This window comes from Colossoma macropomum, unplaced genomic scaffold, assembly GCF_904425465.1.
Source record: "Colossoma macropomum unplaced genomic scaffold, Colossoma_macropomum, whole genome shotgun sequence".
Taxonomy (NCBI): domain Eukaryota; kingdom Metazoa; phylum Chordata; class Actinopteri; order Characiformes; family Serrasalmidae; genus Colossoma; species Colossoma macropomum.
In genome coordinates, this window is record NW_023494786.1 from 14960437 (window position 1) to 14972147 (window position 11711).

Sequence of the window (11711 nt, forward strand, 5' to 3'; positions counted from 1 at the left end):
CCAAAAATAGAACTATAGAGCCTAACAGACTTCAGTTTCTGTGCTGATAAATGCTGGATGTAATAAGAAGTTCCACAATTGTTTCATAAGGAACTCAGTACTTAAGTTTAATTTTACTCGTCTCATTATTTTCCAAAAGTAATTATACTTTTACCTGAGTATGAGTCTATAGCAGTCTACACACTTTTGTTACATAGTAGGCTTCACTGTCACCTGGGACTGTAAAACACGCTTTATCTCTCTGTCTTCCCTGTAGGCCAAATTGTTTCACAAATTGTAAATGATTGACCCCAGTTAGTTAAGACGTAACATTTGAAGCACTGTTCTCAGAGACACGCTGACTGTTAGCAGATCACTTCAGAGGGCGATGACTGACACAGAGCAGGAGAAATCCAGCAGGATGAGTCTCGACCAAAGAGAAACACTTTGTGGAAAAGTTTCAAGACAGCTCCGACACTTGAAATGGAGAGATATTTTCACATGGTGAGTGAAAAAATTCCATCCTACTACATGGGATGCATCCTTCCCTTCATTCCTCAGCTTGCTCAGGCCAATTCAAGGGCTACATTAGGTTCTTGCAAAGTATGTACTAAAAATAAATCAGTAGCGTAGAGTTAAATCCTATATGACCGGTTTTCTAGCCCCATGTTAAGCCTAAACCTACATTAATATCGACTTTCAGTAGTGAATGAACATTAGCGCTGCAATTTAGCCCAAGGTTAGCCTTAATCCATGTCCTGGAAACCAGCCTACAGAGCTGAAGCCTAATTTAAAGCTATTCAGATGTTCACTTAGCAGTGGATATTTTACTAGATATTTCTGCATGTTTGTCCTAGGCAGCTTCTGAAAACACTGTTGATGGGTCAGGGTCTGTCAGCGCTGATCTGTGGCACTGCAGTGACCTCTCAGTTCCTGGCCTCGGGATACCACCTGGATTTACCTATGCTTCAGAGTTTCATCAACTACACCCTTCTGTTCCTCACCTACACTACAGCACTGTTTTTCAGAACAGGTCACTTTCATTTCTCATCCAATATGCTGATGATATGCAGGTATATTCCAAAGTTTGGACACTCCTGGTCAATGTTTTGTTGAAATAAATTAATGCATCATCTTCAGAGAACACACTTCTGCACATTTTAATGCACAATTACTGTTTATTTGCTGAAAAAAAAAACATACTGGAAAAAAATAAACTATAAAATTGGCCTGTGCAAAATTTATGCCACATTTAGTATTTTACATTATAATCAAGTAAAGAGAATTGTGCACTAAAATTTGCAGGAACACAGCATACTTAAGTTTATTCTTTGCAGAGGATGTGGTAACTTATTTTCACTTGGAAATGTGAAAAAAATGTAATTTGATCAGGGGTATTCAAGCATTTACATACGATTGTAAGGTACTGTTCAAAGTCTGGAATCACTGTATTCAATAATATAAAACCAGTTTTGCTGCAGATGCATGTATAAACTATGTCTAATGTGATGCCACTACTCTACAACTTTACTGCTTAAAAATTTGAAAAAAGCTATAGCTAATATAAAAAATATAATTTAGATCTGCCCAGAAAGATGAACAGAGTTGTAGACCCCAAAAACTATAACTATAACATTGACAACGAACATAATTATCACCCAGAAAACCTCATATTTGAAAAGGTATGATCAAATCTAAGGCAGATAACTTCACAAAATTACTATAAACAGATCATTCCAGTATATTGTTTATCATTTAATAATGTCTTGCTGTTCCTCTTTCAGTTTACGTTCTATAAGTTATCACTCAATTATTAACATGATAAATGATTCCAAACTTTAGATCAGTAATGTATACTGTAATGAATGCCTCTTCATTTTCTTCCACAACGTAACATCCAGGATGCTTCTCTTTTAATGTAGGTGATGGAAATATTTTGCAGATATTAAAGACAAAATGGTGGAAGTATATCTTGTTGGGTTTGGCAGACGTGGAGGCAAATTATGCCGTGGTGAAAGCGTACCAGTACACCACGTTAACCAGTGTGCAGGTGAAATCCTTTCCTATACAGATGAATAAAAATAATATCACGATTCACTTACAACTTATTCCATTAGTGTGTGAAATATAAGCATTTATAAGAATTTGTCACTGTTACTGTATGACTAACACAACTACTTTACTGTGTTTCAGCTCTTGGACTGCTTTATCATCCCAGTGCTCATGATCCTGTCCTGGTTCTTCCTGAAGGCGCGCTACAAAATAATTCACTATGTGGCTGTATGTGTGTGTCTGGCTGGTGTGGGAGCCATGGTTGGAGCTGATCTCCTCGCAGGCCGGGACCAAGGGTCAAGTGAGGACACATTGTTTTCCTACTGATAAAAAGATCCAGTCATTGCTTAGTAATGTTGTTATTGTTAACACATTAATGATGTAACATTTTTCATGCAGTACAGAAAAATGTAGAATTGATGCCTAGAATTCTATATTGAAGTTAAAACTGTATCACTGATACACCATGTGAGTACATGTTCTCTAATTACATGGAATCCACTGTCAGTGATCAAAACTATGCATCTGGGTGTGTCCTATTTTTTTTACATTATTTTTAGCTCAGTGGCACTGCTTTATAAGATCACTATTTGGCATAAGGACATACTTTGCCATTTTTGTTCTAAATAAAATGTGCATTTTGTGAACCAAATCAATATGATTTATAGTCTTATATAATTTCTGTAGAATCAAGACATTTAAAACGTATATACACATGTAAAATGTGGAAAGTTGTTCCAAATCTTGACCTCAGAATTGAAAACTGTATGGAACCTGAAAATATGTGTATCAATACATGTCTAATTAAAATGCAGTGTCAGTAAACCAATTCAATTCAGTTCAGCTGTATTGTCCTTATACCAGACACCAGAATGAAAAGCTTTCTCACAGCTCTCATTGGTGCACGGTATACACAACAAAACACAAAACAAAAGAGCAAAGAAGCAGGATGGGACAGTGTACACAAATACTGATGTGATGATGAAGCCCTTGACATTCTACTTTAGTCCATTGTAACGAACTGAAATAAACATGTTCACCATACTTCATCTCTATGCCAACAGCCAGTAACATCCTGCTGGGAGACGGCCTGGTTATCCTCAGTGCCACTCTGTATGCCGTGTCCAACGTGTGTCAGGAGTACACGGTGAAGAACCGAAGCAGGGTGGAGTTTCTGGGCATGCTGGGCCTGTTTGGGACGCTGATCAGTGGCATACAGCTGTGAGACTTATTTAGGTGTATATCTGTTTGCATGTCGTAGTACATCTTTTCAGTCATTCATGAAGAAACTATTGCATCCAAGCATGTTATATAAGATAGTAGGCCTGAATATGATGTCGAATTTAGCAAACATACTTAAGCCTTTTAAACTCCAGACTTATTTAGGCTTCTTAAGGCTATGAAACCAATATAGGTGTTAAGTTGTTATAAGAGTGTGATAATTCCTTGGTATTTAAGGGGTTGACGCATCGTAATTAACTCCTTAAACTCTAAGGGACCTGTAAATGGGCCCAAAATTTTACTTACCAATTACTTGATAGTAATTAATAAATGATAAGTAAGATTAGCTAAGCAACAAGATTAATAATTGAATAATAAGCATATGGTTTAAATTATTAAATAGTTCAAATGACATGTTTTGTTGGTCTTCTATGTGAAAATAAGTACACATCATCAACACACAACACACTTTTGCACACGTTGATAAGCAATTACTGTTTATTTGCAATAAAATGTGCAATAAAATAAAATGTGCACAAAAATGCCACATTTAAGTGTGTTCTCTGTAGTGAATATGTTCACTAATTTTCACTTAGAAAATCAGCAAAACATGTAATTTGACCAGGAGTGATCAAACATTCGATGACTGTATGTTTCCTTTTTTCATTACAGTGGTGTTTTAGAGCATGTGCAGCTGGCACGTATTCAGTGGACATGGCAAATCGGTAAGAGTGCTACATCTACTGATTAAGTGTAATCGATTATTTTGGTGACATCATAAGCAAGAAACTAATCTTATAATGTCATTCTATGTTGTAAATTTGGCCTACATTCTAATGGTTTAGTTGGTTTGGTTGGTATTCTCCTCTCTTCTCAGCTCTACTACTGAGTGGGTTTGTTCTGTGCATGTACACACTCTACAGCTGCATGCCCATGGTGATGGAGGTGACCAGCGCTACAGCAGTAAACCTCTCTCTGCTAACTGCTGACCTGTTCAGTCTGTTCTGTGGCCTGTTCCTCTTCCAGTACTCAGTAAGTGCAAGATAAATCTGATACCTATAAAGAGTAATCTTTTGATGAAGGCAATTGTTTTTACTGATGGAGGGATCAATATACATTCTGTGCAGACTGAACAGTCTTAGGCGAAGGTCCCAAATCAGTGTCAGGTCATCGTGACCTGCTAACTGTTGATTACTTTGTTAATGTATAAGCTCTCTTCTGAACGGGCCATTTTATCTTCTCAAAGGACCAAATGGCACACCTTTGATCTTCTTCATAAGATGAATGAGTGGGCTCTTGAGTGGTGCAAGACAAGTGTGGCCAGACATTTTGTTTTGCGGGGGCCAAAATGCAATGTTTGTGGTGGGCCGAGACAAAAGAGTATAAAAATTAAAAACAATATACGAATAAGGTAGGTAGATTTCAAATTGAGTTTTTAACAATGAATTTGACATTTTTTGTAACTAAAACACAAAGGAAAATAAGAATTTAAATTTTGTTATGTAGTATATAGCTTAGTACATATAGTATCTGTTGTCTCATTGGATGAGGGCAATGGGGTTAGGCTAACTTTATGATGGGCCAAATTAAAAGTCTTCACGGGCCAACTTTGTGGGCCACTTTGAGAAGCCCTGGTCTAAGTGTTCACCTTATCATTAGGAGATCACAAGTTCAAACCCCAGTGATGCCACAGCCATCTGTGGATGGGAGTCCAAGAGAGCATAATTGTCCTCACCCTGGCTGGCTGGTGTTCATTTGACTGATATAACAGAATTGGCAGTTAGTGTTCTCCTCCAAGCATGTGAAGCTGTCCGATGTTGCGTTAGGGGCAGTTTGAAATTATGGGATTGATTTCACTTGACTCTAAGGAAGGAAGCAAATGCCAGACTTCACCCGCCCAGATTAGTAGAATTGTGTAATAGGAAGAGCTAATGGGTGGAACTGGACTTAAAAATTGGGGGAAAAAATTATTTGCTGTGTTTGAAAGGGTCAAAACCACAGTTCCCTGAACTGATTATACACCTGAAATCAGAAGCACTATGTAAGTTAATGATTGACTGTAAATTGAATGACTAGTAAATGATTTCACACATGAACAATACACAGGTGTGTTTGCGACAGCAGACAGAATATGGCACAGTGCATTAAGGGTATTCTCTGTCCACTAGGAGACATCATTTGTATGCTGCCTATTGCAGGGCATTGTGGGATAATCAATCAATTAATCCTTATTTATATTTAGAGAGAACATCATTTACAACACACCTAAGCATTATACAAAAACAAGGCACTTAAATGGATTTATGATAGACAAAGTATAGCAAAGAAAATAAAATAAGATCAAAAATTATTATTAAAAGGGCACATAAGACAAAAAGATTAACAAATCAGAACAATCAAATTATTAATCAAATAATATTAAGCAGATCAATAATAAAAAAAAAGTAGGGTAAGAAAAAAGGTAAAATAAAAAAACAGACAATAACAGTAATGAAACTATATCAAATAATATATCAAACAAATGACACCAATAAAAAAATATAACATTAACAATAAAAATAATAAATCACCCAAGAAAACAACTAAAAACCCTAAAACTAAATCAACTAAAAGCAGACTGAGTGATTAAAAGTTTAATATTGTAGAATGATGCCAGCGACTGGAGGTTTAGAGATTATATATTAGAGTGCAAGAGTTTACAAGATGTCTGGATATTCTCCTCTAAAAAAATTGACTCCCATACAAGAGCTCTATACCGTGAACAGGTCATAGCCATTGTGGGCTGTTTTCTGCATGTGCCAATACGAATGAACACCCTGACCTCAGTTCTGTGCCTGGTTCCTCCTCAGTTCTCAGGACTCTACGTTGTGTCCTTAGTGGTGATCACTGTGGGCTTCATCATGTTCAATGCCGTCCCTACACCAAACCCAACTCCTGAATCAGTGAGCGGAGAGGGAGGGTGTGACAACCAGGCTGCAGAGTTTGACGAGGAGGGACGAGTGGGCTCTGGAGTTGAAGTTTCCAGTGAGCATCAAGAGGAAGAGAAAGGAGAGACTGATTCCAGAGGGAGAAAACACCTATCAGAAAACAGAGAATGTGTTGTTATAAGCAGTGCTGAGCTGTAAATAACAAATGTCATAACGATTTAAACTGTGCATTAAACAACATTCACAGTGGATATTTTTGCTGATGATGACATCACCACCATCAGTAAAAACTGACCAATATCTGCATATTCACAGTAGAGGAGTTGAAGTAACAACTTTGATGCTGGCATCTTGTAAATAGTGTCTGAATGAAAATATAGTGACATAACAGATTTAGCTTTTTTTCTTCATATTAATAAGCTTTATGTTCAAAAGTGTTGGGTAACACTTGCTACATTACACTGACATAACCATGCCATGAACATGTGATGGCAGATGTTACATGCTGTCATGAGTTGTCATGTTCAGTAATATAAAAGGGTCATATTACTGGCATCGGCACTTGAGAGTTTTGAGAGATGACAATGTTGAGAGATTGGGAGAAATTGACAGATGTTATAGTTTGATGTCATAATGGCTAACTATAGTGCACTTAGCAAAAATTAACGTGTGACATAAGCTGTCATGACATCGAAATTTATGGCAATTGTCATGACTATTAACAGTGATTGTGTTACGATGCTGTTATATTACTGGATGGCTTGATTATGTCAATATTATGTAACATGGTTCAAGTAAAATGTTTCTGTGTTGTTATCCTTACAATCGCTAATTTCAATCTGAAGAAAAAACATGGAAAAATCAAACCCTCAGTTTCTTCCTTTTGAGCCTTTCCTTGGTAGATTTACTTATATGTTTCGGATCATTATCCTGTTGGAAGGTTCACTTCTTCAGCTTCAACATTTTCACAGATGGTCTTACATTCTCCTCAGGCACTCTGGGATGAAAGAGAATTCAAAGTTGACTCTGTGACTGCAAATTGGCCAGGCCCTGAGGCAGCAAAGCAGCCCCAAACCATAACATTTCCACCACCATGCTTTACAGTTGGTATGAGGTTCTTCTGATCAAATACTCTCTTAGGTTTTCACCAAACATGGCTTCTGGTACTGTGGCCAAAGAACTCTATCTTTGATTCGTCTGTCCATAGCACTTTCATCCAGAAGTTTTGCTCTTTGCTTAGATATTCATTAGCAAACTTTAGTCATGCCCTGATGTTCTTTTTAAACAGTACAGGCTTCTTCCTAACACACTTCTCATGTAGGTCAAATTTATGCAAACTTTTTTTATTGGTAGAATTATGCACTTTGACATCAACAGTGACAAAAGCTACTTGCAGATCCAGTGATGAAATTCTTTTAGCATCTTCCAGTCTACACTTGGGTTGAATGTCCTTGGGCAGCCTGACCTGGACAAGTTGACAGTGGTGTTAAATCTGCTCCACTTATAGATGATCTTCCGGACAGTGGAATGATTGAGTTCCACCATCTTCTTAAACCCCTTTCCAGACTTAAAGTCATATTCAACTTTATTTCTGAAAGCCTCAGAGAGTTTTTTTGATCTGGTATCATCTAGGCATGATGATACCACACACTCCAATAACAAAGAGCAAACCAGACCAGATATCTAAGGTTTAAAAAAGACAAGTTCCTCTGAGATTCTTTGGTGTTCTGATCATTAGCACCTGACTGAGTGCACCTGATTTCAGTTTGACTCATTTAGAGTAGTGATGTATGTAGGGGTGTACTTACTTTATCCACATCAGAAAACTGCATTACTGTTTATTTTGATTATATAAAGGATGACAAAAATGGTGATTCTAAGTGTCACTTGTTAAATTATATCATGCTAATCTATCAAGACTGTTTAAATGAAGACTCTATATCTGGATATCTAAATATGTTAAAGTCTAAACTTTTCATGGGGCGTACTCACTTCTTCACACGACTGTATAAGTACAAAGTATATCGGTTAGAATTAATAGGGCATGCTTTACCTTTTTAAAATAAGAAAGTAACTTTAATGTGGGGTATGAGCTGATACTTACACATACTTTTGTAAAATACAAATCAAGAGTTAGAAAGTACAGTTACTCAAGGATTTTCCAAACCCAGTGAATGCATTGCTTTGACATTTGGAATCAGCCATCATTAATGATAACATTTGTTTAGCACACACACTGAAGAACACACTTTTTTATGACCATTTTTAGTGTATTACTTAGTTGTGCAAAGCATTAGGGTACAGCAATAAATGTGGTTACAATCAGAGTGGACCTTGAAACCATTATTTCAGTGATATGGAGTGATATGTGGGCCTATGTGCTCCAATTGCCTTTGGTTCAACTACTAGACTGTGTTGCTATCACGTTTTTCCCCCCTAAAGTCCTGCTAATATGTCTTTACTTCTACTACTTTAATAAGTGGCTGTGTGTGATTGCGTTTGTGTGGTCAGTGTGGAAGACAGAGTGAAGAAAAGAGATTTGCAGTTGATGCATCTACGGCAGCCGAGCTCCACCGGCCTTTTACTTTTATCACCTGCTGGATATGACCCAAAATGTCATTAGAGAAACTGCTGATAGACCTTCACTTGAATGACTGCATCTAATGTAAATCATGGAAACAGGACAACTGAAAATATGAGTATTATTGTTGTTACTATTATTAGTATTATTTAAGTGCTGACAAGCGACACTATATGGATAGTGTCTCTCCAGAATGTTCTGTTTGGGTTCATAATGGCTTGTTCATGATTCCTCTGATTGTATCCATCTATCTTCCAAACATAATTATCTTTTCCACTGAACTGGTTCTTCTCGTAATATGATCTGAATCAGAAAGCTTCATTTGGTTAACTGGGCTTTAAATGAGAGGTAAAGCTTGATTTGGTAAAGAAGCCATTATTTTTTTGCCATCAAAGGTGCTCTCCAAAGTCTTCACTAGCATCAAGGCATGGATATTTTTCTGGTTTTCAAGCATTTTGTTTTGACTTCCTTCTTGAATTCTTTGTCTTTTTTAATTATCCAGCATGCATCAGCAATGATATCTGTTTCTCTGACTTTCCTGGCTCCTGCGCTACATATTGTCTGGGTTCACACACACACACACACACAGACACACACACACACACACCTTCTAAGCCGCTTCTCCTTCTGGGTCGCAGGGGGGAGCTGGAGCCTATCCCAGCGGTCATTGGGTGGAAGGCAGGATACACCCTGGGCAGGTCACCAGTCCATCGCAGGGCTGCCTGGGTTCAATGATCTTGAATAAGCTCTTCCAGTATGCTGGCCATTTGCTGATTTGCTGGTTTAATCTGGTCAGCACTTTAACAGAAACTTCTTCAGAATCTTGAAATATGTTCATTGCACAGTTGTCAATTCCTGCGACTTTGTTTTTTGGCAGTGATCTCAGGCTCTGTCTGAGTTCATCTTCTAGCACTGAAGGTTTTTCTGTGTAGCCGACATCAACAAAAGTGTCTTGGCAACTGCCGTCTTTTTGTGGGGCTCTTCTGTGTATCCCTTCTATCTTTGTTTGATTTTTGTTCAGTCACTGAAGACTTGCCCATTGACTTTTCCTGGCATACTCGAGGCTGAAATTTATTTTTCAACTTGCGTGCCTGCTTACCAATGTTGTTGTTGTACTGGTTCTTGTCCTTTCAGGCAACTCTGTGGAAACCATGGATTAGTTCCCTTAAAAGAACCATTATCCTTCTTGATTTTGGCTTCTCTTTTTGCAGTTTCTACTGAATCATCTGACACCCACTTTCATTTTTCTCTCATTTATCTTTGATGACCTCTTTGAATTCTATCCATAGCTCCTCTGGCTCTCTATCAGTTATGTCTAGCATCTGAAATCCTGATATGTTGTCCAGTTCATATTTTGGAAAGTCTGATTGCTTCTCAGCTTTGCATGGAGCTCACCTGTGAATGAATAATCCAGATATAGTCCAAACAGTCATCTATGTGTTAAAGTTTTGTTTCTTGCTGTGTAGATGTATGCCCAAGGGTATCCAAGCTCTGAGAAAGAGAAATACTCAATAGTTAACCAGACTGAGTGAGCAAACTATACTAGACAAAGAATAACCTCAGCAGGTTTGTTCATGTGAGAAAAAGGTTTGGACAGCATCCCTTTTTTCAACTGATCTGAATTCCGTAGTAAGATAAAGAAGTATAAGGATTTACACATTTACACACATCAGGGCATGACTAAAGTTTGCTAATGAATATATGACTAAGATCCAAAGTGAATTTTTTGGGTTTACAACACAGCTACTTTATTTTTTTCCCTTGCCCATTTCTTTGGCTCACTTTTCAGAGCTGGACTTTGTGTTGTTAGGGATGATCTTACGCAGACTGCTGCCGTGTTTAATGATGACCTCCAAGTTCCTCTAAAGCAGTGGTCAACAGTCCTCCTCCTGGAGTTTAATTTCCACCTGCTGGAACCTTGCACATCACTGTTGCATCTGCTCCAGCCAATCAGGGACTTCTGAAGAAGGTAATTTAGGTGGAGCTGGTGTGGCAGACAGTGGTGGGAACTAGACTCTGCAGGAAGTTAGATCTCCAGGACCATGGTTGGTGAGCAATGCTCTAAAGCATTTAGAAGAACATCAAAACTGCTCTGAAACAAGACTTCCTGTGAAAGGCTCAGTACAAAATAATGCTGCATAAAAAGGAAATGAAGAACCATCCATCAAACACAGCAGATGTCAAGCACTTGTCTTTTGTTGATGAACTTCTTTCTGTAATATGTCATATGTTCCACATGCAGTCGAATTTCTTCGGTGAAATGTGAATCCAAAATAGAGGCGGGCAACGTGACCACATTTATCAGGATACGTCACAATATCATCAGTTAAAGATGATTATGCTGCATGTTTCATTACAGAGAGAGCACAAGTGGTCCTGTTTAATTGAATTGAATGTGGTGCAGAATGAGAAACACTGAATAAAATCATTGTATTCATAATTTGTTATAGTGTTTTTCAAATGTGGCACGGCTGGCACGTTTTCCTTTGTTCCAATTTGTGAACATCAAAAAAAAACAAACAAACAAAAAAAAAACCCTAAACACTGATGCACATGTCTACTGTAGGGATCGGCAACCCAAATGTTGAGAAGAAAGATCTAACCACCTTGAGAGTCACATTTTATGTCCATTTTACCATCTTGGCTGCAAGTATGTCTCAGTAAGTGCTAATGTCTTAGTATAGGCTAAAAAGTATAATAGAAATAAAAACGCAGACTTACTTTGCTCTGCTTTATCTCAGCTATAGCCAATGTTCTCACATCTCTAGCAGGAAACTTTTCCGCAAAACTAGAATAGCTTCTTGTAAAACGTCTCTCAACGTTTGACTTTTTACGAGGCTATAGTCAGCTTCTCATTTGCCGCTTCTTATTCGAATTTTCCCGCTCCACCTTAAGTGGTACCTGAGGTGCCAGAATGTAACTGCTGCACCATTTAAGGTGGAACGGAAAAT

General features: G+C 37.8%; 1 protein-coding gene across 2 annotated transcripts; it reads left to right on the plus strand.

Annotated features, from left to right (window-relative positions):
- The first annotated feature begins 311 nt into the window (after positions 1-311).
- On the plus strand, positions 312-8092 carry slc35f2l (info solute carrier family 35 member F2, like). 2 transcript variants are annotated; one of them, XM_036561797.1, is made up of 8 exons: positions 312-483; positions 837-1012; positions 1902-2029; positions 2173-2332; positions 3096-3252; positions 3925-3977; positions 4130-4284; positions 6102-8092. In XM_036561797.1, exons 1-8 carry the CDS (start codon positions 368-370, stop codon positions 6375-6377), a joined length of 1221 nt encoding a protein of 406 aa, XP_036417690.1. In that variant the 5' UTR covers positions 312-367; the 3' UTR covers positions 6378-8092. The 2 variants fall into 2 exon arrangements, with proteins under 2 accessions (XP_036417690.1, XP_036417697.1); XM_036561804.1 differs by having other exon boundaries at positions 345-483; positions 841-1012.
- The last annotated feature ends 3619 nt before the right edge of the window (positions 8093-11711 follow it).